We start from the raw sequence: 26,816 nt of genomic DNA, 5'->3' as shown, positions 1-26,816 counted from the left end.
ATTTTAGTCATTTTGGTCGAGATTGATGTCATTTTAAAAGTTTAGGGATGAAATTGATTAAAAAAAAAGATGAGGTATCGGACTGATTTTAGACCTAAAGTTCAGGAGAGTAAACTGAAATTTACTTATTTTATAAATTTGAGAAGATATTGATCCACCCACACAAAAAAACCAAAAAAACAAGACAATAAGGTGACAACTGACAGGTAGAAAAATAAAGAAAACCTAAAATTTCGGCTTGTGAACTAACATGTTTCCAACAAATGCAATGATTGAAGAACAGATCATTCTCTTTCTTCCCCTATTTAGAATGGAAATGGAATGAAATAGAATGATATTCTAAACAAACAGAAAATGGAAAGAGAAAATTAGACAGAGGTATCTCGTTAACGTTAAAATCAGTGTTTGTGTATCATATTAATATTTTTTTAAATTCAGGTATTAAGTTGACTTTGACCTAATAATTTAGAGACTGTTACTAAAATTTTGTCGAATGAAAATAGAAATATCAACTTCAGGATATCTGATCCTCTATTATTTGGTTATGACAAGGCGCACGTTCTCTTCCTCTGAGTTACAAATCAGAAATTGCAACCCCTCACATTTATGGGAAATTATTTACGTGCCACCTTACAGACCAGAAAATGTGAATCTTCATAATTTGGAAAGCAATTGGTTCTTAGCACAATAGCACACACTTGTGAGGTTCCTCGACTTAGAAGTAGATTTCAAGAAGGGATCATCACCCAACTACCAACTCTAATATTGATTATTCATAACTGTACTAACCCAACCTGCCTTCTTCCAATGGTCCAATCCATCCTAAATGTCAATGGGGTATATCTGCTCAACCCCCTTCCACATTTTCAGCGTGCGAGTTCTTCTCCTACTCTTCCAACAGTTCAAGTAATGACCGAAGCTGAGATGTGGTGGCTCTTTCTAGACCCTTTTCAGTCTGATCAACAACTTCAATGTACTCCTAGCTGGGGTAGTTGCATGTTGAAGCATATCAGTGCTCTCAACAATCTCAACTTCACTGAATCAGCAGGAAGATTTTCTCCTCTCGTGTCACCCCCTTCAACGATTGTATGCATCTTTTGTTGATTCCGTGCAACTTTTTTAGGCCTCAAGTGTCAGAGAATTTGATTTCGCTTTTCAGCTTAAGCTAGTCCTTGCAATGAGCATGTTTTCTCATATCACCTAGTCATATAGATAACCAAGTATCTTCCTGAACTCATCGAGTGTAAGTTATCGGAAGAAAATTTCATCACAACACCAAGAACTACTTGTTGGTAACAAAACTGGCAAAATGTTTCACATAGCATAAGATATATTATACATAACACAACACATTACAGAAGCATCTTAGCACAACTACAAAACACACAACAGTCTTCTGGCAGTACTCCTTTTTTCTAGATAAATATGCTAGGTAAGTGTACAAACCTATGATAACTGCCTCCATAATGCTGGGCGATCTCTTGATATAATAAGAGCACGAGAGTCTGAGTAATCAAAAGAAGGAGCATACAAGTCATCTGGGCCAATGACTTCACGATCTTTCTGAGTGCTTCCACTATCACTGGTGAAAGATGGCACACCATCATCCTTCAGGGCATCAAACACAAAGAGCCCCAATCCACAGATACCCATCACAAGGTTTGAGTTCCCCCAAACTTGAGTAATAGCTGTGTGATGGCTGTGAGCATTTGATTCAGGCAAGTCATAAGTGTTCGATAGCCTTTGTTTTCGAATTGAGAACTGTTGCACTTGTGAAGAGGACTGTTTTTTCCATCCTGACCTTCCATTTGAGCAGCCAAGGAAGATGGAATCTCCACGAGAGAAAACTGACTGCGCAGTAACACCAAGCTTTGGTATTTTCAGACCTATACCAGACGGATTGCGGAAGTCTAGAATGTTTATTGAATCTTGGGTACAGAACACTCCATCATTTCCTTCTGCTTCTGCTGAACTTACTCTGCATCATGAGTATATGTTAATAAAGGTTCATAGTAGGTGTCTCATATACAAGAATAAACATACTACAGCTTCAGTTAGTGTATTCTCATCCTAGTATTAATCGAGGGAACAAAACCCTAATGAGATTATAATATCAAATCACATGTTGAAAGAAGAATAGTAAAACAGTGACAAGTTCAAGCTCATGGAGGCTAGAAGATCCGTGCTAAGAGCAAATTCACCAACCAATGCTAAAACCCTGGAATGAGTAATCTGCATGATCCAGCAAATGCTGAAACGTAAAAGGTAAAAGGTTTAGTATCTACCTCTGGCGAACTCCGCCACCAAGTTCAGAATCAGTGTTATTCACATGAAGAGCAGAGATTTTCTGACCAGCAGAAGAAACAGATAATAAAGGTTGAGGGGTGAGAGAGTTCACATCCCATACGGAAATGGTTTCAATGTCAGCTACAACAACTTTTCCTCTGTTTCTCCACTGCAAGGGGCTTGAATTATCCATTGTTAAGACAGGCTTTGGGACATCCCATTTCATTACTTGCTCCCCATCACGAATGTCATAGATTCTCACAACTCTCTGACAGGTGGCAGTTGACACCATAAGAGGTCCACAAGGTCTATACCACCATTGTTGAGTTTCTGGATCCAAAAGATTAGACAAAGTGTTTCTTCTGTATGAGATGTTGTCAGGAAGGGGGCCAAGCACTGTTCTTGACGGGGCTAAACCATCATCAATATGGAAAGCACGTACATCTTTGGCATAAAAATCCCACGAACAAAATCCTGAATCCATCGTATTTCCAGCAGATGCCGCCACGACATACCTTCCCGAGCAACCATCTGCACTAGGAGCTCGGATTATCCAACAATCTCTCCAAATGTTAGGTGAAACTCCTGCAGGAGGCTTGTACAAAGCCTTTTCCTGAAAAGACAATGAACAATCAGTCAAAAAACAAACAAAAAATAAGATTAAGATTCATTGCTTATAACTTTATGTCCCTAAATTGTCAATCTGCTCACACATTGTATTTTATCCTGCGTTGTTCCATACCAAGAAAACTAAGTTAACTGACAATGAATCAAAAGATATTTGCAGGGGTAACATGAACTCAATTGTTCAACCAAATTCAAAGTATCTACTTTTTCTAGGGGAATAATATATCATAGATATATTCACAACTTCACTGAGTCACTGCCAAGATATTACATACACCAGAGCAAAAGCTCCCAAAGCATACAATTGCTTTTGCCTATTCGTCCTAACTGGGAGACAGATCCCTAGCAAATAACACCCATTTTAAATAGAGATACATGACCCAGTCAAATAAACTGGCACATCCATCTAAGACCGTGATTGGTAAAGGACAATATGCAAATAATAATGTATATCTATGAAGAATACGTAAATGCTTTGATTTCTCAATCAGAATTGGGCAAAGAGCAACTGAAGTAATTACGATTGTAATACGCAAGTAAACAATGAAGCTACTAGAATGAAAATGCGAAGTTAAATACCTCAGCGTTTACAATATCATAGAAGGTGCATGAACCATCATCGTGAGCAAGAAGAACTGACTCTCCCTCAGACATAAACCACCCACCAGTTGAGGTCTTTTGGCCTATTCCATTGAGCTGGTAAATGCTAGTATCCTCAGTTTCATCATCAATGATCACTTGTCTATTCTCCTGTTCAGCAGAATCTTCAAGTGTTTCATCAGTTGTGAGAATGAGATCGTCATCATGCTTGCCGGTGACCATTTTTGAAGATTTTTCAACTCCCACAGTGGTGCCACCATCTACTGCTTGCACCTCACAAGTTTCAATATCCTCCTGTCCATCCCTTGCGGTACCTCTAGTTTGCTCATTATCCAAGGAAGCCAGGAACTCTATCGCAATAGGGTTCTCATCTACAGGGCACACTTTCTTCTCATCCACTGTCAATTCACTACTGGTTTCAACAACTTGACCTTGAGAGGTCTCAGACGATGCTTTCATCGCTGTGCGGTTTCTAATTAACTTATGATGAGGAAACAGTCTAGCTTCTAACTCCTCACGGTTCAACCCTTTAACCAAACTCTTCGCATTACTCACCTGCTCAATGTGCCCATTCTCAACCACTTTGGCGTCCTGCTCGTTACCTTTCAACATCTTACAACCAGAGCCATTGGAAACATGCACCATGGCCTTCTCAATCCCCGAAATCTTCTCCTGAATATCCGAAAGTATCACCTTCGACGCATCTGGGTTATTCATATCCAAAATCTCCTTAGTCTTCTTTATATCCGACGCAATCCTCTTCACCTTCCCTTCCAAAAAAGCAAGCTTCTCATGAAGCTTACTAGAATGCTTCACACCAACTCGACCGCCATTACTACCTTCCTCCTTCAACCCCTTCTCTTTCGATCCCTCCCAAACCTTCCTATTGCTCACACATTTCTCACTAGTATCACTACTTCTACACTTCCCACTACTGCTTATCTCCAAAACCCTACCATCAACCCCATCTGGGTTTTTCAAATTGGACCTATTCCCATTCAACCCATTCAAATTCGCCTCAATCTCCACCGATTCTACAGAAATCCCATTCTTTCTGACCCCAATTTTACCCTCATCAATTTTCGAATCCCTAACCCTAACCCCCAATTGACTAGCTTTAACTTCCAAATCCCTAACCCCTGACACTCTCCCCCTACTCAAACACCTCCCCGCACTCCCCGACCGCTCCAAACCCGGATTTGGACTCGGACCCCTCTCGACCCGATCCACCGAAACCCGCCGACTTTTCGGCCCGACGTTCCCCGACGCAACTCTAAAAAACTCAGAAGGGCTAGAGCTCCTACCTTTCGCCGCCACGGAAGGCATAGACCACCGCGCACGCGCCTCGCCTCCGCCGCTCGCCGCCGCCTTGTCGACACGTGGAACGGGCCGCATGGTGGGCTTCTGGGCCGAGGTCCGGAAAGTGGGCCCCGGTGGATTCTCCTTGCCGACGCTGGGGGATCTCTTGTCCGGCTTGGGTTTGGTGGGTCCGGCGGAGACAGCGCTCCTGTCTTTGAAGCGGCGAGCCGATAAGGCCGACATGAGTGAATAAAATTAATGGAAGTTGTGTTGAAGAGAAGAGAGAGAGAGGAAATGAGGTTTGGGGTTCTGAGATTTCGAGATTTGGTTTTTAGTTTGGGTTTGGGCGGGAAATGAAGTAAGTTTGAGTTTTGAAAATTTTAGGTTTCTATGGGTGCGCTCGCACGTGATTTTGCTGCCAGTGGAATTTGGGTTTTTTTTTTTTTTTCTTTTTTTGCGAGGAACTCCGTCGATTTGCTGATCATGTACACAACTACACAAGTATATACGCAAATAGGATTAAATATCAGTTCGTTTGATACTCGGGACTTTCTAGGGCTCATACGGGTGCCTTAAGTTATATTAATATTAACTCATGTTTGGTATTGTATGGGGTTAGAGGGTAATTTGTTTGGTTTATGGTTTAAAATGATGGTATTATCTAAAAATAACATATTTGAGTACACACAATAACGGAGGCAATAATGAAAACAAGGTGTTACGTAAGCTTATTTATTTTTGTACCCAGTAACACCAACACATAGTACTAGCTAAACTAGACTCTTTATTTAACACAGTCATATTTAGTCCCAACAAACAAACATTTCGTGATCAAATGTGTGTATTTTATCGATGGATTTTAAACTTTGGTGATTTTTTTTTAACAAAAGTCATTCAATTTAATTCAGAGCAAGTAGTACAAAAACGACGCACTCCAGTGGGGTTGTCAAAAAGCTTCATTTTGTAGAATTGCAAATCATATTGTACCAAAAGCATAAGCTATGAAATCCCAAATACACCCATCTTGTAGCAATTAAGCACGTTTATTTTACAAGTAAAACTAGGCTCCGCAAAACACTATCAAATACTCTACGAATGACCTCCCTCTCAACCCAATTCAAACGAGCCCCGACCCAATAAAGTGAAACCCAGGCCAATGCATCCCAAGCTCAGCATGGCCTAAATCCATGAGCAGGCATGGTTGAATCTCTAGTAGCCTCCACCGAAGCCAATTTGTCGTCGCCATCAGCACTTGTCGACGCCTCACCTCCTCTGGAAATCCCACAACCATGCTTCAGTTCTTCTTCACCAACAACCCATCGGATACCGGGCAGAAACCAAGACGAGTCCGTCGCGATTTGCTCAGAGATTCCATCTGAATACCAACTAGTGGAAACCTAGAAGCCACCACCCATACTTTGCCGTCACCATCTTCGTAACCACCAGAAGAGACCAGCTCAGTCGGCACCGAAAATCTTTCACCATCCATCTTGTTGAATAGAAAACGATCGAAGAAGTTACCCAATTTTGATTGAGTCTTGTTCATGGAATGGCGTCGAGCAAGCCCACCGTCATCACCACCGATTTGACGAGAAAGAGAAGAAAGAAATTCTCATCTCAATCGAAAGTGCAGGGCTGCCACCAGTGGAGAACCATCGTCGCCACCAAGTTTTCTCTCGTACGAGAGTCCAGAGGGAGAGCATTCCTCTATTTCTTTGTATACTATCAGATTCTCGGTGATTTTTATTTTTGTGAAATTGCTCATAAGATAATTGAAGGGTAAATATCTTTCATGCATGCATGGTACCTGCCATATGGCTATTTTGACAATTTGGTACCTAGCTCGTGTATAAAAGAGGGTACAGTTTGGTACCTTAGGTATTGTTATGTTGTCTCATATAGCACCTCTGTCATTTTCTTCGTTAAATATGCATAAAGTACCAACCCTGTACCACATACACTCCGAATTCTTTGGAGTTGATAAAACCGAAACTCAGGGCGATAGCGACCCTGGTCTTTTCCATGCTTTGAGTGATTTGGCACCGCTTTCTTTAGGTGAGGTTTGAAATATGGATATATGTTCTGGGATCTCCTCAACAACTACGGTCAGGCGTGAACGTGTTGGCCTGTAGCGACACCCTCTTTGTCGTCTAAGAGATTTGCTACAATGGTGGTACGTGAAAAGGTGAGTGAGTCTTACTTATAAGAAGAGCTTGTGGTCTATGGTGACAATTTGCGGTTGAGGGTTGCGGCTTTTAATGTGCACATAGGCCCGCTTCGACTGAGCTACGGTGGTAGAGTTGTGGAGCAAAGTCTGCGAAAGCAAGATTTTAGAGACTGCTATGGCGGTTGATGGGTTCGCGTTTGGGCAGACCACTAGACTGAGGTGGGAAAGGTGCCGGTTTTGACAGTATTACTAGGGTTTTGGCAAGATCGGTCAGAGTTCATGGATGAGGGCTTATGGGAGTGGGTTGGCCCTTCTTTTGGTCTCATGCCACTTTCCCTCCTCTCTCTCTGTTTTACTGCCTTCGTGTTTGGGCTTTGTTGAGACTGTTTGAGGATGGAGAAGACCCTACACATCCCTAATGAAGGTTTTTGCTCTCCTTTTCGAGGGAAAGATACATAATTATGTCCTAAGACCTCAAATAGGAATGTTAAGGGCACTTTGATTAGGGTGCATAGGTTATTTGCTTTCTAGATTAAATAAGTCTTCTTGTTTGAATTTTGAACATTAGTTTCTTTCTAGTTTCTTAGGATTGCAGACATGAGATTAGGCAATGATTCGTAATGGAGTTATCTTTGGACCACTCTAGTTTGATCTAATATGGTCATATGATTAAAATCAAGGCATAATTGCCGAATTGCTACCCTAGGTTTCATTATGGTGTCAATTTGCTACCTTAGCTTTTATTTCAGTCAATTTATTACCCTAGTTTTATTAAATTAACCAATTTGCTACTCTAGGTTTTATTTTAGCTAATTTGTTACCCTTCTATTAAATTTGTTACTATAGGCTTTCAAGATTAACCAATGTACTTATCAAAATTTTAAAATCGACCAACTTTAACCTTTGATTTTCAGAATTAATTCATGTTTTGATGAAAAAAATGAACAAATTAAAATGACGAAAATGTAGCAAATTGGCTAATTTTGAAAACAAAAGGTAGCAAATTGACAAAAATAATACTTAGGGTAGCGAATTGACTAATTGTGAAAAAATCTAGGGTAGCAAATTGACTGAAATGAAACCTAGGGTAGCAAATTGACTTTAGGCTTTCAAGATTAACCAATGTACTTATCAAAATTTTAAAATCGACCAACTTTAACCTTTGATTTTCAGAATTAATTCATGTTTTGATGAAAAAAAATGAACAAATTAAAATAACGAAAATGTAGCAAATTGGCTAATTTTGAAAACAAAAGGTAGTAAATTGACAAAAATAATACTTAGGGTAGCGAATTGACTAATTGTGAAAAATCTAGGGTAACAAATTGACTGAAATGAAACCTAGAGTAGCAAATTGACACCAAGCTGTAACCTATGGTAGCAATTTGGCTAAAAAGCCTAAAATGAATGGCTTCATTTAGTTTTTTTCAAACTCTTTGTTGCAAAATGAGATTTCATTGACCAAGACTAACGAATTGGAGATATACATAGTACACTGTAAAATAGTCCAACATACTCTTACAGTCTTACCTTCATACAATTTCATAATGAGAAATCATACATTATGACTAGCAACTTTAAGCGAATTTACGATAACAATGCATACTTTATTTCGTGAACGTGTGCATTGAACATTCCTTTAAGTTTTTTTTTGTAAGATTCAAAGCTCTTAAATTTCCTATTTGAAGTTTTTGACAGTACAGTTTCCTTGATGACAAAGAAGTTTCCTTCAATAAAAGCCATGAATTTTAACAATTGAATCCCCACAAGCTATTCGAGGTAGCAAATTACATTTATATAAATTTGATTTCATAACTACATTTACATAATTATATAAAGTTTTTGTGGCAAATTCATCAATACATATCCAAACCTAAGATATGCGACAGAAGAAGAATCAACAGTTCTCTTGAGATTCTGATATAACTCTCGTTAAGAACCCGGCCAGTTACGTTGATGGAGCATTCCCTCGACCATGTGTGTTTTCAAGACCCAATTTGTTCAAAGTTTTATGTGTGCGATGTGACAACTCAAAAGATCGAGGAGGTGATTCCTGAAGATGACGGTCACCCTCGTCCTGGATTTTCCATGAAAACTACATATGGCTTTGGTCATACAGTAGAAGGATCGTTTAAGATTCTTCAATATCCATTGTAGTCGAATAAGCATTCAAATGGGCTCACACACTTTGATCTCTTTACCACAGTCTAACTCGTATATGGGTTGAGATGCAGATTCCAGGGCATCCCCTCTACAATCCTTTGTTGTAGCCTATATTTTTGTGCCAAGAACATTCCTCCCCTATTTTGAAAAGTGCGTATTGATGTTAATTGTCGTATCTTAGCTTACAATCTCAATGGTGATAGTTTGTCCATTGTTATTACCAACAAAGATATCCAAGAGTTCTCTTACCGAGATGATGATCTCATCAGAAAATTTAAAATTTAAAACCAAGGCGTAAATTGAATATAATTAAGGGGAAAAACCGAAAAACTCTTTTTTTTTAGAACTTAAAAAAAGTTCAGCGATAAAGCTGAAAGTAAAACGTTAACGAGACTTAATTCTTTCTTTTTTTGGTCTAGAGTTAACAAGACTTTTGTTTTAGAAAAGCTGGAGACTTGGAGAACTTTATCAACCGTTGGATAAAATCTTTGGTGCAAAAAGTCTGTGGAGATTTTTGCACCAATCGATAGACTTGGAGAAAATCTGTCAACCTTTTTTCGTTTATTACAATTATACTTAGAATCCAGTTCAAGGCAGGTCTTTGCATCTGCCATAGCTTCAGATTTCTTTCCCAACATTAAAAAGACAAGAGCCTTGTTGCTATAAGCCTAATGTAGGTGAAGAAATAAGAGAGTATAACATGTTAGTACAACGACTTATATCTTATAGTAAGTACTAATGTTGCTTCCTAAAACAATGATTCCAATTGTTTTATATCAATGTCATATAGATGCAGAAATAATTAATTTCAAGTATGAACGTATGTGTGGATTTTGTAGGGTTTGCAGCATATTGGAACATTGGAACATGCGATTGGAGGCTGCCAGGGACCTCCAGATATGTCAACGGCAGTCATGAATGAGAGATGGGAGTAAGGGTAACCTAACCTTTAAAGCTAACCTTAAAGCTCCTTTAGGTGTGATCAACCCTTTCCTAGTCTCACAGTTTTTCCTCTCCAAGCCAGGTGTCTTGGTGGCTGATTTGACTGCATCTCTATAGTTCATGCGCCCCCAACATCGTTTGTAGCACCTTAATAGGCCTCTGCGGTGCAAAAACCAGTCACTTCTTCCTTGAATGGTAAGAAGAGAGATGTAACGTTCTTAATGCTTAATGATTTTGGTATGGGTCCAAAGGACGGGCCATTGCTGAAGCAGTAGATGATTGAGAGATTGGTCCAGTCCTTGAGCTATCTCGTCCTCATTTGGTCGGCTCCTTATTGATCTCTCCATCGAAGAAACGTAAAGTAGGACGCCTAATAGGCTCCTAGAACAAACAAAGGGCAGAGGACGCCCTTCTCCAACCCCCCCCCCCCCCCCCGTCCCCTTTTTCATTTGGCCAGCTCCCTGTTGATCTCTCCACCGAAGAAACGTAAAGTGGTACGCTTAATAGGCTCCTAGAACAAAACAAAGGGCGGGAGAGACTGAGAACCCCCCCCCCCTCCACCTCCCTCCCTCTCTCTGTGTAGGAAGGTTCCAGACTCTTAGAATAATAAGCTAGGATTGGATTTTACCAATTTTTTCTGTCATGTTCTAGTTTTTTCAAGTTGTTTTTGATTTTTCTAGTTTCGGTTTTAGTATTCATTATAGTTTTGGTAGGTTGGTTTAGAGTACCCTTGCATGACATATCTTCCCTCGCCCTTACGGACATGTCATGTTGTAATTATCATTTTCTCTTTGGTTTATTAAATGCTTGACGATTCCATATAAAAAAAATACCATGTAAATCTAAACGATTTAAGTCTATTTGACACCAAAACTTCGAGCTCAACTCAAACTGAAAATGAAAGCCCAAGAGGATCACTTCATTATGCATTTCTCTAAGACTGAGGATCAGAAGAATGTGCTCGGCGGTGCCCTTGGTTCTATGGCAGATCACTCTTCGTGCTGTCACCGTATGACGGATTGATGGATGTCAAACAGGTTCCCATCTCCTCGTTTTCGGTTTGGTTCGAGGTCTTTAGGTTACCTCCGTTGCTAACGACAGACGAGGCTAATGAGAAAGTTGGTGCAACCCTAGGCTTGTTAGATCATATTGATAAGTTGGGTATAAGGCATGGTATTCACACCAAGGTTAGGGTTTCTCACAGTCTATGTGATCCGTTCTTGGAAGCTTTCCCCTCTATACCATATGAGTTTAGATCCGCATGCCATGCAGTGCCTTTGAGATTCAAGTAAGAACGTATTGTTGGATTCTGCCGGATTTGTGGTTTACTAGAGCATCCGAGTCCTGGCTGTGGTGGCGCTCCTACTTTCCAGTCTCGGTTTATCGAGATCAAGTCCATGAAGACACTGTTTGGCTATGGCGGTGCGGCTAGGGTTGCAGCAAACCCTAACCCCAATTCATTAGGAACGAAGCCTCCGGGGTTCTCAAGCATACTGAAATCTAGTAATGCTTCTGCTTTGCAAACTATGGTTAATCCTTTTGCTGTGCATGGTTCGAAATTAAGTGCAATGGGTGTCTCGGCCTTGTCTTTCTCTTTGCCTGGCATCACGGCGACGAAACTAGTAGCGTAGCTTGTGCGTTTCCAGACTCCGCCGATGTCTCTAACGATCTCGACTATGGTAGAGGATGCTGAGGTGACCCCGGTGGTGCCTAACATTCCCATGACCCTTTATGGTACTAAACAGGGTCTTGAGATGGAGTTGGCTATTTTGGGTAAGCGTGGACGTGGCGTGAGTGGTTCATCGGAGGAACAAATGGCATTGGTGCCTTTGGAGTTAACTTTCTCACCTGAGATGACATTGGCACATTCAGGAGGTATGATTACGGTATCTCCGACTAAGAAGCAGAAATTTGGTCGTCATTGTGGCTCTAAGAACAAGAAACGAGCTGAGGAGAATCTGGCAAGCAAGTCGGGTGGACCTCAGAAGGCTTTGAAGAGGAGTTTTGGTGCTTGGAAGGTTTTGCTTCTTTGTGAGTCTAGTGGTTCAGCGGTAGAGGAGGCTAGTTCGTCTTCGGCAGAGGAGGCTAGCTCTTCTTTGGCGGCGAGTTCTCCCAAGGAGACCCCTTCTCCGTAGAGTGGTTCCGGGTTGAGGCAAAATAAGTAGGTTTACCTATATGTCATTGGTTACTAGTTTGGATTTATTTTCATGGTTGGCAACATAGAGAATTGCTTAAGGTGTTAGGTCCTAGGGTTCTTAGGGAGTTTTTGCATGGTTCTTTTCTAACGTAATCCGCGAGGGCGGATCATGTTTGTGTTGTTTTTCCTACTATCATCAATATATTAGCATGACGTTCTTGTTTTAAAAAAAGATTAATTTCAGTTTACACCCCTGAGGTTTAGGGTTAACATCATTTCACTTCCCATATTTTTAATTTTGACTTCATAACTCACTAAAATGGCTAAATAATCTTATAACAACATAAATAGTTTTTTAAGACATTTTTTCTAAGATTTCATGCTATCATTTAACCTCCAAATTGGATGGAATTTTAGTAAGAGTGTGGCTATTGGGACCTCCAAATTTTCTCACTACATCTCCCATTCTCTTTATACCTCCTTTTACTTTTCAATATAAGCATTTGCTCACTAGATCTTATTTTAAATTCCTAACATATATAACCTTAATTATTTATTGACATATATTTCAATCAATTAATTACCTCTTATTCACTTAATATACCTCTCATTCTTTTTTTTTCCTTTTTTTTTTCAACATCCGTTATCCCTACCTTCATTTTTTGATTATTTTTTTTCATGCAAGAAAATGTTCTATCCTGAACTATTCTATATATTTTTTTAATTGTTTCTCTTTTGTATGTGTTATTTTTGCTCCATTTTTTTTTATTTTGAATAATTTGATCTCTATTTTGTACCTCATAATAAATTATTTCAAATAAATATATATTTTCTATAATCGATAGATATTAAATTTTTTTTTTTACAAAAATATTTATGCACCTTGCAAGTATATGCGTTCAACATATTTGATAATACAAAATTTTATGTCATATGATCGATATTGATTATTGTTTTAGCTCTTATATATACGCTTTAATAAAAAGAAATTAGAAAACAAAAATATATAAGGAAAATCATAAAGAATGGAATCAATTATTATTGAATTGGAAAGTCTAAAGAGAATAAATATAATATTTCATTTTGTATAATTATTGTCCTTAATAGTCATTGTGTATAAGGATGTATATGTCATTTAATAATTAACAATAGAGCGAGGTCTAGTAACCAAATTTGGAGATCTCAATAGCTGCACTCTTTTAGTAATTGTGTCTGATTTATGAAAATTAAAAACTTTAGGGGGGTAAATTTTCAAATTTAAAAGTATGGGAAGTGAAACGATAATAACCCCAAACCTCAGGGGGGTAAAAGGAAATTAATCTAAAAAAAAAAACTCAAACTGAAAATTAGTTTTAAAGATTAACGTTGTGTTTGGATAAAGTAATTTCAATTTCTATAGAAATTTCAAAATCAAGGGAATTACAATTCCATGAATTTAAATTCCGTTGTTTGGATTTCATGACGTAGAGTTTTAAAATGACAAAAATTTGTATTTAGACTAACCTCAGTCAAGAGAATTGACAAATGACACTTATTTTGTGAGGAATTCAAGTCGAGAATTTAAGCTTCCAAATTTCACGATTATTTTTCTGTGAAAATTGCTAATTCCACGGGATGAGAATTCAAACGGGGGAAACAATCCTAAGAAATTAAGAATTCCCTATTTTAAATTAAATTCTCAAAAATTCACCTTCATGCAAACACACCGTAAAAAATCTCGAACTTACGACTTTCTCGCGTCGTGTTATAACCAATTGAGCTAACACAAGTTATACGACCCACTTCTCTATTTTTAGCTAATAATCAGTCAAACAAAGTAGGGAATAATTATGGACCGTTATGATGTCGGCCAAGAGTTCCAACTGTTTCTAACTTTCTATTATCTTTTCATTTCGTTCCACACAACCAAGCCTGATGTGTTGAATAATTTACTAGAAGACTATAGAAACGCGCGAACGCACACAAACCACCAATCTAATGACACCTTGACAAACATAAAGCTCCCCAACCTCCTCACTCGACAACACACAAAACCAGACCTTCCAACCTCGGCCATGGCTTCTCTAACATGTCTTCCTTATACTCTTCTACCCATTGTCTCTCCCTCTTCTTCTTTTACTTCTTCTTCTTGTTCTGCTGCCACATGTCTTGTTCCGAGCAACCCAAAACGGTGTCGTGTCGGTTTGCAGAGCAGCCGGAGCAGACAAAGATTTGGTCTGAGTACTAGAGCTGCTGTGGACGGGGTTTCGGCTATGGACGAGGTTTCTGGATTAGCTAAAGACGCCGTGGATGACGTCACGTCTCTGGGAAGATCGCCGTTAAAGCTCAAGTTGTTGGTGAGTTTTGGTTAGTTTTGATCGAATATGTTGTAAAGGTGTATACTTTTTTGTGTTTGGGTTATTGGGTAATTTTAAAGCATTGCTCTTGGTTGAATTGAATTTCCAAGTTGTGAATTTGAGTGTTACTGTTTCAAGTCGAGTAGCTTTGGATGCGTTGCTTGAAGAATTTGATAATTTTGGTTGTATAGTTTGGTGTTAAAACTGAGATGAGTGAATTGTGCTCTTTTGATATTGAGTTGGATAAAACCAGTTTAGTTTCTATGGAAGAGCCTGGCCATATTGAACTCCCAAATTGGGTTCTTTGATATCTTTCAGATTAAAATCAAGCAGTTGGTGGAAGTTATTCGACATTTGAGTAGTAGCTATCTCCTTAGGTTCAAGTTTCTGCTGCATATAGGACTGAGTTTGATAATTTTTTTGTTATTGGATCTCATGTGAAATGACTTCTATTGATTGTAAGTTTGATTGGTTTTTCGGAACATGGAATCTATATAGTTGCATATAGTATACACATTGGGAGCAATATCAGACCCACTGGCAGCTTCGAATAAGCTAACACTGTGCTACAAGTTTAGTATCATATAATCCTTGGTCTCTAGCAAGTTGAACTACAGTATAACTTACCAAAACGAATTATAGGTAGGTTGATGAACTGCGTACATTATTGTTGGACTTGGTAGATGAGATTAGCCCCATGGAAAGTAACGATGGTAAGTTAGACTGATTAGTCAACAGGCTAGGATTCTCTATTTAGTGTTGTTAAGTTCCCTATCTACCATCCCTCGAATTAGTAAGAATTGGTGTTAGTATTTCATAGCATATATTGAGATAAAGACAACTCTACAAGTTATGTATGATCTTGCCTTTTAAAATCTGTGTTAGTATACTGATGGTATTCCCTGTGGGGGCTATCAGATTCCTTTTACTTGTGGTTTCTACTATGTTCTCTTCCTTCTAGAGGTTGATCTAAGATTGGAGGGCACCAATACTTAATATTTATGATTTAATTATTATGGTTCAAATATGCTGGACTAAGAATTGAGGCTGATAGTAGTGTTGTAGGATTCAATAAGAGCTCTTGAAAGTAAAATGCTTTGACATGCATGTTTCTACCTCTGTAAAAGTGATAGTTTTGGAAAGTGACCTAATATATGGCCTAAAAGGACTCCATTGTCATGGGTATGACTGACATGGTGTTTTCTTTTTCTTTTTTTTCTTTTTTTGGTGATTTTCTTTCTTGCTGATGCATGGTTTAGTTCTCTGAACTCTTCCTGCGAAGTTGATCACAAGAATGATATTGATTTGCAAATATAGAATTATGTGCTGTGTCTCTGGAGTGTAATCAAATCCTGGATGCTCAATCTTCAATTCTATAATGTTGAATGCCCATCTTTAACTTGTTGAAGTCATTGTACTCATGTACAATGTGAAGGAGCATGTGTGGGCTTGTGGTGGTTACGGTCTTTGTTTATACACATTTAAGTGTTTATCTTAATCTGCAGCAATAATATCTCCAGTAAGTTTTAACTTTTGGGTCAATTCTGTGCAGACTGCTGTTGCTGGGCTAAATAAGGGTCTTGCAGCGAGTGAGGATGATCTACGAAAGGCAGATGCTGCTGCGAAGGAGCTTGAAGCTGCTGGAGGCCCAGTGGATCTCTCAACTGATATCGATAAACTACAAGGGAGATGGAAACTGGTATATAGCAGTGCATTTTCTTCCCGAACTCTTGGTGGGAGCCGCCCTGGGCCTCCCATTGGAAGGCTCCTCCCAATTACTCTTGGCCAGGTATGGTACCAAATCTATGTTATTTTTTGAAACCATGTTACAAATCACCCTCAGCATGCTTGCTAAATAAAACACCGTTTGAAATGTTATACACAATTACACCCTTAGTCTTTTCAGTTTCAAAGTTCATAAGACTTCTAATCAGGATCATGACACTCAGTTTAGGTATAATTCCATGCCATAGGTATCCAGCATTCCAAATGTCAGTATATCTGTATGATGGTTTATCTTCATTAGTGAACCAAAACTTGCAGAAAAGTGATACCAAATGCAAAATACATCAGAAACAACAGAACAAACTTTACAGTCACAACTTGATGAGAACCACCAGAGTGTGCTATCTAGATAAGCTGATGATGCCCTACCATCTATTTTAGACATTTTCCCATTTGTACCATTAGTTCATACTTCCTCCAGCACTTCTATAAAAATTGATGGTCTCCAACATTAACAAGTATAGAGATTCATTTTTTTTTCTTCCCCATATGATAGAGCAAGAGTGGTTCATACTACCAATTAAGAAAGTAGTAAATCTTTTCTTTGGTGACAAAGGAAGGCTCCACAGCTCAGCTAGAAAAAAGAGTTAATATGCCAGAAACCATGCAAAGATAAAAATTCACAAACTTCATGATAGTGACCAAAACTGGGCGTTTCAATTAAAAACCCTTTTGTGTCAATTGTAGTATAAAGCAAATAAGGGTATCGTTATAAAAACCGGGGATTGAAGGTACCTTTACAATTATGTTAATTACAAAACAAGAAAAAACAAAATGTTAAAGTACTAGAGAGATGGGGTTTTGTGATTATAAACAAAAGAAAACAAAGAAACAAAATAAAGTAGAAAAGATCAGATGGATGAGACGTTAGATACTTGGAAATCCACCACCAAGTATGTTTCAAGACATGTTAACAACCAAAGCTTCAATCATTAAGTCGCAAATCGGTATCAATCAAGAACAAAACGTGAACGCACTGCGTAAGTCTTATTACTTCCCTTGAATACTTAAACAAGATGAACGCACCATTACTAACCTTTAGAATAACCAATCAAGGTATAGACGCTATCCTATCAACAAATTATTCTAAGCATTAAGATCAATAAAAGTTTGATTGAACAAGTATGCAAAACTAGTGTGGAACGTCTACCTAGCATGCAATTCTTTTTATTTGGTTTCACCTATTGTCCTATAGGTTTTGCTATCTTGAATTAAGTCGTATTAACCGTTTAGGAGATTAAACAACCTAATTCTAGCCCCACTCACAAGTTCATAATGTTCTATGTTGTGCATACATGAACATAAACAAGCAAGAGTTCCCCATAAACCAAAACCAAATAAACAATTTGTAAAACTTAATAATTCGAAACCAAGGTTTAAAACAATATCTAAAACATTTTTGGGGCTTCAAACTTTGCCCCTAACTAAGAGAATTCAGCCACACATGGCTGCCAAATCACACAAGGAGAATAAAAGATGACAAAGGAAAGTTAAACCGTGGATGGTGGAGAGATCAATGATGGCTTGGCGGTTTCCTTGTGCGAGTCTGCAACTATGGAGGTTCTGATGATGTGAGATCGCTAGCCTCCTCTTTTCTTCTCGTCCTCCAATCTTCTTTTCTGCTGTGGTTAGGGTTAAGAAACCCTCAAAACTCGTATACGGGCTTGCCAATATGGTTTGGGCCTCAAAATAGAAGTTTTGGTCCAAATCAGAAATTCGGGCAGACTGACCTTCGGCCACTCAAACGGTCATAACTTCTTCTCCAAAATAGGTATTGACGATCCGTAAAAAGTTCTGGAAAGTAAACTCTTGTAGCTTTCCATTGATATATAGCACATCTCCTGGATCATTGTGAGCTAATCACAATCTTCTGTCGAATTTGACTGATAATTTCTGACTGATTTTCTGATTTCTTTCCTTGCACGACATGGATTCATTTTCCTTCAAAATTTCTCCTCTTTTGTCTCTTTTGGGCTTTTCGGCTTTATTTATGACCTAAAAACACAAATTTAGTTAATATAAATATTGTTAAAGGAATTACATGGCTAAATAGGGTCGAAAATACATTATAAACGTAGCACTTTGTGCTCCTATCACTTCATAAACTGCATTCAAAATATACACTGGCCTCTTCTGATTCTGTCAACTGTGAACTGTCATTTATCGCTACGTTGTAAGGGAGGACAAAGTTTGGTGTAGCTTCCTTGTAACAAATATCCAATCCCCCTTGTGGCCAAGGAGATAAAATAGTACCATAAGTATATAACTATAAATGCAGACTGTATATAACTGAAAAGTTGGATGTGGGGGATTTTGAATTCTACTTTGAAGACTTCAATCTCTATGACTAAGATTGATATTCTTGTGATGTCGGTCAACTTGTTAAGTTGTACAGTACTTTTTATGCATCCAGCAAAATTGCATCATCCATAGAATACTGTCGTCTAAATATGCTATATGTTTGGTGACTAGGTATTCCAACGGATTGACATCTTGAGCAAAGACTTCGATAACATAGTGGAGCTTCAACTAGGTGCTCCATGGCCCCTGCCGCCTATTGAAGTAACTGCCACGTTAGCCCACAAATTCGAACTCATAGGTACTTGTGAACTCAATGCCTATTCTGATTTATATAGCAACTCATGCATGTTGTAGACTCACTGATAATGATAACAGGTTCCGCAAGGGTTAAGATTGTATTTGACAAAACCACTGTAAAGACAACCGGAAGCTTATCACAACTGCCTCCATTAGAGATTCCTAGGATACCTGATGGACTAAGGCCATCATCTAACAGTGGGAGCGGTGAATTTGAAGTAACCTATGTCGATGCCGATACCCGCATTACCAGAGGAGATAGAGACGAGCTAAGGGTTTTCGTAATTGCTTGAGTCCTGGTAGTTTCTCTTTCAAGGCCACTGCATCACCCACTGTTAATCTCACATGTTTGTTGTGGTCCCTTTGGTTTTATAGTATTACCTTCTTGATTGTATATGCATGAACACAGCTGGAGAGAGATTCCATGAGCAGTTTTCGATGAGGAATAACTGTTTTATACTTGTACATTTGTCATCCATACGGTGAATCTTCTTTGTCACTCTTATCTGCATTCTATTTGCTGATGTATACATATAGGATTCCATACATAGAGACAACAATAGTTCAGTAATTGCAATTGCTTGTTATCTTGCGCCAAACAGTCATTTGTTCCCCCCTACTCAATTTAGCTCCGTATGGACATTAATAGGCTCACGATTCTTCTTTGATCGTTATGGACTTGTGCCACGACTTAGTCCGAGAGAGGCAGACCTCATTTTAACAGCAGGCACTGCAAGAATGAAAATGGCTCCTTATTACTACAAAATGAAATGGCTCCTTGTTACTGCAAAATGAAAATGGCTCCTTATTTAGTGAGATTAGCTCTGAGTCATGTGAAGATGGTTATGCCTTGATTTCTACAAGTAAAATTAAGTGTTGGTACGGTGCAATTAAGGATGTTTGATGGCATTGTGAGAACACTTGAAAATGTGAGGCAGAAAAGCTTGATTTAACTTTCGGAGTGGTAATCCTACCACTAAATTGAGCTAATATATACTATCGATGAAGTTGAGTGACATTAATGTATTGATGCATCAATGTATTGAATATGAGCTCCCAACAGATGGGGTTCAGTAGCAACTGATTTAGTAACAGCTTGTTAGCTGCAGAACTTCCAGTACGTATTACGTAATGACCCAAATGAGGAGCAGAGTTTTATAAATTCTGATAATATCCCCTCGAACTAAGCGAAACATGCATGAAGGAGTCAAATCCTTCTTCTATTCTTTACCTGGTGCAGCTAGGATACTACCAATACGGCTTAAACAATTAGACATTCAACCCGTAATCGCTACAACTCAAGTTGAGCTACATGCCCTTGAACTAAGAAGTAAGCAACATGCATGAAGGAGCAAAATTCTTGTCATTTCATTTTGAATGAGCAATATCAAACATAATGATAACAAGGAACAGTCACTTGTGTTTCGTCTTTGACATTGGTCATGACACAATGTAAAAAAATAAAAATAAAAATAAACATAAGAGAAATATGAACTTGTGACGTAGAGATTTCACACTTTTTCCTATTATCTAAGAGTTACTCGCCTGAAAACATAATACAACACTAGCAAAACCTAGATTGGGAAAAGCTAGGTTTCGGCCTAAGTACCCCAACAACCGTCACGCAACCAGAGCCAAACCCCCTCAAACACTCAAAAGGGCAGCGCCCGAGTTTTACCTCAAAATGGGTCCTGAGTCGACCCAACGATCCCACAGTCAAATACTCAAATCATCCAAACCAAACAGATCCCACACATAAGAAACTAGTCGTTACAATTCGTAACGTCTATAATTTTCAAAGACGCTCTTTAGATTTCCCCCAAATCCTCTCATTTTCAAATTCCAAGAAACCCACACCTCTCTCTCTCTCTCTCTCTCTGAATCTCCAATTCTCAAACCCTAAAGCTCCAATCTTTGAAAACCCAAACCCGCACAGCTCCGATCTTTAATGGCTCCGACGCCGTCCTCCGCGAAATCCCACCACTCCCACCAAACCCTAGCCCGAACCCCCCAATCCCGCCACCGCCTCCAGTTCTTGAAACCCCAAACCCCAAACCCCTCCTCCGCCCTCAAAGACTCTCCGGCAGAGCACCCAATCGAGGTCCTCGCCCGGATCCGAGACTACCCGGATTCCAAAGACCCACAACCCGCCCCGGTTCTCCAAATCAACCCACAAAAACAGAGCATCCGGGTCAGAGCCGATTTCGGGTACCGGGACTTCACCTTGGACGGGGTCTCGGTCTCCGAAAGCGACGATCTTGGAGAGTTCTATAGTCAATTTGTGAAGTCGAGGATTGATAGTGTGAAATTGGGGGAGAAATGTACGATTATGATGTATGGGCCAACTGGGTCTGGGAAGAGTCATACTATGTTTGGGTGTTGTAAGCAGCCTGGGATTGTGTATAGGTCTTTGAGGGACATATTGGGTAGTGGGGAGGAGGAGGATGGTGTGGTGGGGACGTTTGTGCAGGTCACGGTTTTGGAGATTTATAATGAGGAGATTTATGATTTGCTGTCTAGTAATGGTGGTGGTGGTGGGTTTGGGTTTGGGTGGCCTAAAGGGAATGCCTCCAATTCGAAGGTAATTTTTCGTGTTCTGGGTCTCTCTAAAGGTTTTATTTTTTGTGTTGAATTGTTGATTGTTTATGGAGTGGTTCATGTGTTGGAACTGTGTGTATGGATTTGGAGATGGGTTTTGTGTGTAAGTAGTGTTATCTCAGCTTAAGTGGATGTGTGTGCATTATACTAATTCTGGGTTTCTCTATCTCTTTGAGTTTCGTTGTTGTGGGGTTTTGATTAGTTGTGGTGTTTGGTAGAGGTGTAGGACTGTTTATGGGTCTATGTTTGTTTTGGATGATTATGATAGTTTTGTGTTCTTGGTATGTCTTTGTGTTTAAGTTGTTGATTGGTTATGGGTTCTTTTTGTAGAATGGTGTTTGTGTTAGAATTGTGTGTTTGGATTTGGAGATGGGTTTTGTTTGGGTATTGGTTGTGTGGGTTTAGCTCAGCTTAAGTGGATATTATACTAAACATGGTCAGCTTTATTTATCTGAGATTGAGCTCCACCTTGAGCAAACAATGGGTTTAGGTTTTAAATTTTCGGAGTTTCACTTATATTGGATTTTTAGGATACCTCTCTTTTGACGATCAAAGTTACCTTTTGACGATCAAAGTTACTAATTTTACTGTGGTAATCGGTTATAGTTTTAGACGTATGACTACAGTTTTTCCGACATTGTATGTGCAGAACCCTAATTTTGCTGCAACTTTTTGCATTACTTGTAAATGCAGGTTAGACTTGAAGTAATGGGAAAGAAGGCAAAGAATGCAACCTACATTTCTGGAAATGAAGCTGGAAAAATTTCGAAAGAGATTCAGAAAGTGGAGAAGCGGAGGATTGTTAAGAGTACCCTTTGCAATGAAAGAAGTTCTCGGAGCCATTGCATGGTATGATTAGTTTAGACTTTTCATGTATGTGATAGCTCTGCTAAGTCTTGTAACCAGTTGGATATGTAATCTGCTTTCGATTTCTACAGATAATTCTTGATGTCCCAACAGTGGGTGGGCGCTTGATGCTTGTTGATATGGCTGGTTCTGAAAATATTGAGCAAGCTGGACAAATTGGCTTTGAGGCAAAAATGCAGGTAATTTTGTGATGGATTTTACTTTAGTCAGTTGCCTTTGTATGAAAAGTTTTGTTGGGATTACAAAAATTGTTGATGTGTGCCTCTCATTGAACTTACAGACTGGAAAGATCAACCAAGGAAACATAGCACTAAAAAGAGTGGTTGAATCCATTGCAAATGGTGATTCACATGTGCCCTTCAGAGACAGCAAGCTTACCATGCTTCTACAGGTAAAGTTTCATTCATGTTTAGTCAGTTGTTCTAGATTAATAATGGTTTTCAAGCTTCATTGAGGTGTTTTTTGTTCTTCCTGTACAGGACTCTTTTGAGGATGACAAGACGAAAATCTTAATGGTTCTGTGTGCAAGCCCAGATCCAAAGGAGATACACAAGACAATCGCGACCCTTGAGTATGGTGCAAAAGCAAAATGTATAGTCCGTGGTCCTCATACGCCAATTAAGGATAAAGTTGGGACTGAAGATTCATCTGCAGTTATTTTAGGATCAAGGATTGCTGCCATGGATGAATTCATCCTGAAACTACAAAAGGAGAACAAGCTGAAAGAGAAGGAGCGAAATGAAGCGCATAAGTTGCTACTGAAAAAAGAAGAGGAGGTTGCTGCAATGAGAGCTAAACTTCAGTCAATGGAAGGGAAGGGATCTGGATCAAAGGAGGAAGAGTTCAAGTTGAAAGTGAATGAAGTTGCCCAGACTCTGAAACAGGAATTGGAAAGGAAGTTGGAGGAGTGCCAGAGAATGGCCAATGAGTTTGTTGAACTAGAGAGGAGGAGAATGGAAGAAAGGATACTGCAACAGCAACAAGAAGTTGAAATGTTGAGAAAGCGGTTGGAGGAAATTGAGTTTGAGCTATGCCGCTCAAGTGATGGAAATGGCATGGAGAGTGGGAGAAAGGACAATGATGGAACCCAGTTTGCCAAAAGGTTGATGGGCATCTATGCCAGTGATGGCACAGGGATGATGAAGTCAATGGACATGGTGAAGTCCATGGATCTGGACATGGATGATCAAGAACCCTTTGTAGGTGTGAACTGTGGGGCATATCAATCTGACTGCAATAGTAACCAAGGATTTGTGAACCAGCCTCATTTAAATGCAATTGCTACAGAGAATAATGACTCTTTTGCAGAAAAATATGCTGACAGGGTATGCCTCAGCACTGTTTTTGAGGAAGAAGAATTGGAAGAGGAAGAACGTAAAGAAAATGTGGATGTTGAAGAAGTGCAGAAAGAAGTTATAGAGGAAAAGAGAGTGTGTGTGGTTGATGGGTCTAGCCTCAAAAGTAATTATCAGAGCACACCAACTTTAAATCAGACAAACAGAAATATAGGGGAAGATGGCAAGGGAGGACCAGATGATAGGCTTGTCAGAATTCGCAACATATTTACACTCTGTGGAAACTACAGAGAGCTCTCTCAACACATCACAAGTCCAGCACCTACTCTGAAGCCACTTGAATCATTCCAATCAGAAAGTGACAATGAGATGTCATTGGCTTCCAAGGAGAACTACAACCCTTCAAATGATGGAAGTGATGGAACTAATGCAGATTGCGAAGTGTATGTGAAATGGGAGGCTTCTAAAGAAAATCCAGGGAAGTTCATTACAACTCTAAGGGTTGTCAAAGATGCAAGCCTCGCTGACCTGCGAAAGCTTATTGAAATCTATCTTGGCGCAGACAATCAAGCTTTCAACTTTCTCGTGCTTGGGGTATGTCACTTTTTAAGCTCTTTTGTGGTCTGTTTTGGTACGTCACTTTTTAAGTTCTTTTGTGGTCTGTTTTAATTTTGAATTATTGAGTCTCAATGCTAATATACATGTTTTATTTCCAATCATCAATGCTCACATGAAGTCTGTTGCTACAAGAACTAGGGGAAGCCTTATCTCTTGCAATGCTAACACAAACATTCGGGAATACATTCAATTTGTTCAATAGAATTCTAGAGCATCATTGTCATTTTGTAAATATTTTGGTCAATTGAGATCTCAGATGAACTTACATGAACCAGCTGTATGTACTTGCTTTTTAGAATACAATCATAGTATTTGTCTAAAGAGGGTCATGTTGAAGTTCAAATACATATTCATGTGTAATTATATATGCAGGATCCCACTGGAGCTGTAGTACCAAAAGAGAAGGAAGCAACAATACAGGCAACTAAGCTTCCCCTTTGCAATGGTGATACTAATGGATACTTGGCTTGCTTGAGACCATTAAAGGGAACACAGGGAATGCATAGCAGCCCAATTCAGCAGCTCCCATTGACTCCTCTCCCCTTGAGCTCATTGGAGAACAGACTACCAGTCACCCCAACAACAACTTGCTTTACACCAAAAGTAGAACCAAACTTAGGCTCTACTCCTTTTATTACAGTCAGAAGATGCTAGGGGTAGCTCTGATTGTAGTGATGGTTGTAAACTTGTAAGAAGTGCACTGTTTTTGTGACTGACTACTTTTGTACTGAAAACACAATATATAAGTATGTGTTTCTTTGTGGCTCGTGTTTGCTCGTGTTTGTACCTCAACTAATCTTCCTTGTATATGATTGATTATTCATTGGGAGTTTGGCAGACATAGCACAAGCATGATCCTTTTCATTCCTGTTCTGCCATCCATCACACCATATTCTTAATTTCTTATGGTATTGGTTGAATGATCGAAGATATTGATTTCTGCAAATTCTGTATTACTACCTAAAGAAGTGAAGAGACGAACTCCATTTCCTCGAGCTAATCTACCTTCTACTATTTATCCCTATCTCTACTACTATAAAACCAGGCTCTCAAAAGCTTTACTAAATTTTACTAAACTGTGAACTTCCATACTACCGATTAGTACGAATAACTGTATAATACGGTAAACTTAATTAACCGCTCACGTTTATCTTTAATTGATAGTGATTATGATTCCGTGTAAATATACACTGGTAAAAGGCTAGTTATATATCAAGCCAGCAAGTCTAAAAATTCACCAAAATTAGTGTTTTTGTCCAATAATTGCCTTATTAAGTTGATTTTGTATGAAGGATAAAGTGTAGAGAAAGAGAGATAGCAAGAGAATCATCATCTTATTCATTGATAGGAGCCCTTTATATAGGGAATTACACAATACCAATATGGTAAGGATATGAATACATAGATCTAATCTAACTACATATCCTATTGGCATAAGGCCAAGGCACACATAGAGAATATCCTAGAACACTCCCCCTTGTGCCGCGCGCTGATATGCCGATGGTGCTGATCTGTTGCCTCGTCAAAAACCTCGTCAAGTCACAAAAACCCTGTGGGAGAAAAACTGAACCTTGATCGTAGGAGAAAAAGAGTACAACGTACCCTTCACATTTGATAGTGACATGTATGTATGTGCTAGACTCCCACTGAAGTTCGCACCCCCCCCCTGATCTTTACATCAATCATAGGGCTCTTCTTGATTCTTACTAATCACGGAAGTTTCAACAACTTATCATGTCAATGCTTTTTAACATGTCTTCAAATGTGGCATTGGACAATGATTAACTAAATCATGCCGTATTGTCCTCAAATGATCTTTTACACTTAGATCTTGAGGAGAAGGTCGCTTGTGAATTCAAAACATAAGTTCGTGCAGGAAATCAGATTTCCGCGCAGCATGATCTTCAATTACTAGAACAGTCGTAACTTCCCCCTCTAGGAAATACATATGAACGAACCGTAAACGGTTTTGGAAACTAGACTCATTTAGCTTTCCAACTGTATATTACACATATTCTGGTTCATCAGGAGCTGTTCACAAAGTCCCGTCGAAGTTGACTGTTTTGCCAAAATCAGATTCTCGGACAGATTCGTCCTACTTTACGAAAACGGCCATAACTCACTCAATATGATAGGTATGATCAAATGGTTGGTGTCTCTGGAAAGTAGACACATAGACCTTTCCAATGGTACCAATTTCACCATTTTCCAGTGAGTGAGATTTCCTATAGGTCCCGTGGAAGTTGACCTACAAAACTTGGCAGATTCTGATTTCGCTTTTGATGTGTCTTTCTATGTAGGGATAGAATAAGCCTCAACCTTTCATACCATTAAGTATTGAAAAAGGAGTTACTGCCATTACATTGGCGTTGCGTGGGCGCATAACTACACTTAGCTTTACAACTTTTCATAGCGAATGAGATGTCAAGTCTTTCGTATTGTGTTGAGTACATTGATGCGTCTTATTGTACTTAGATGGGAACTCCATCTCTTAACAC

General features: G+C 39.1%; 3 protein-coding genes across 3 annotated transcripts in view; 2 read left to right on the top strand and 1 right to left on the bottom strand.

Moving 5' to 3' along the window:
* Positions 1-1,446: 1,446 nt before the first annotated feature.
* LOC101297531 lies at positions 1,447-5,055 on the bottom strand. The gene is made up of 3 exons (XM_004297786.1): positions 3,493-5,055; positions 2,286-2,899; positions 1,447-1,978 (listed from the first exon to the last, which is right to left on the bottom strand). Exons 1-3 carry the CDS (start codon positions 5,053-5,055, stop codon positions 1,447-1,449), a joined length of 2,709 nt encoding a protein of 902 aa, XP_004297834.1.
* A 9,105-nt stretch (positions 5,056-14,160) lies between these two features.
* Positions 14,161-19,536, top strand: LOC101305743 (probable plastid-lipid-associated protein 6, chloroplastic-like). Its single transcript, XM_004296336.1, has 4 exons — positions 14,161-14,557; positions 16,110-16,346; positions 18,815-18,941; positions 19,019-19,536. The coding sequence occupies exons 1-4, from the start codon at positions 14,276-14,278 to the stop codon at positions 19,231-19,233; spliced, it is 861 nt and encodes a 286-aa protein (XP_004296384.1). The 5' UTR covers positions 14,161-14,275; the 3' UTR covers positions 19,234-19,536.
* Positions 19,537-20,822: 1,286 nt separating this feature from the next.
* LOC101297238 overlaps positions 20,823-26,816 on the top strand; it is a 14,009-nt gene continuing 8,015 nt past the window's right edge. Inside the window, exons 1-6 of the mRNA XM_004297785.1 lie at positions 20,823-21,521; positions 22,232-22,387; positions 22,477-22,584; positions 22,686-22,796; positions 22,885-24,294; positions 24,691-24,921. Coding sequence (XP_004297833.1) covers positions 20,889-21,521; positions 22,232-22,387; positions 22,477-22,584; positions 22,686-22,796; positions 22,885-24,294; positions 24,691-24,921 — 2,649 coding nt within the window. The 5' untranslated portion in view covers positions 20,823-20,888. The remainder of the gene's footprint in view (positions 21,522-22,231; positions 22,388-22,476; positions 22,585-22,685; positions 22,797-22,884; positions 24,295-24,690; positions 24,922-26,816) is intronic.

The sequence above is a fragment of the Fragaria vesca genome, linkage group LG4 (genome assembly GCF_000184155.1).
Source record: "Fragaria vesca subsp. vesca linkage group LG4, FraVesHawaii_1.0, whole genome shotgun sequence".
Taxonomy (NCBI): domain Eukaryota; kingdom Viridiplantae; phylum Streptophyta; class Magnoliopsida; order Rosales; family Rosaceae; genus Fragaria; species Fragaria vesca.
The sequence above is the reverse complement of the archived record's forward strand: the minus strand, read 5'-3'. Positions and strand labels throughout refer to the sequence as shown.

Bases quoted from the DNA above. Each gene is read 5' to 3' on its own strand.
- LOC101305743 (XM_004296336.1), top strand. From the start codon at position 14,276: ATGGCTTCTCTAACATGTCTTCCTTATACTCTTCTACCCATTGTCTCT. The intron at 16,347-18,814 runs GTATGGTACCAA...TTTGGTGACTAG, and splicing joins TCCCAATTACTCTTGGCCAG to GTATTCCAACGGATTGACAT. The intron at 18,942-19,018 runs GTACTTGTGAAC...TAATGATAACAG, and splicing joins CCACAAATTCGAACTCATAG to GTTCCGCAAGGGTTAAGATT.
- LOC101297531 (XM_004297786.1), bottom strand. From the start codon at position 5,055: ATGTCGGCCTTATCGGCTCGCCGCTTCAAAGACAGGAGCGCTGTCTCC. The intron at 2,900-3,492 runs GTATTTAACTTC...TTGTCTTTTCAG, and splicing joins ATGATATTGTAAACGCTGAG to GAAAAGGCTTTGTACAAGCC. The intron at 1,979-2,285 runs GTAGATACTAAA...CTCATGATGCAG, and splicing joins GGTGGCGGAGTTCGCCAGAG to AGTAAGTTCAGCAGAAGCAG.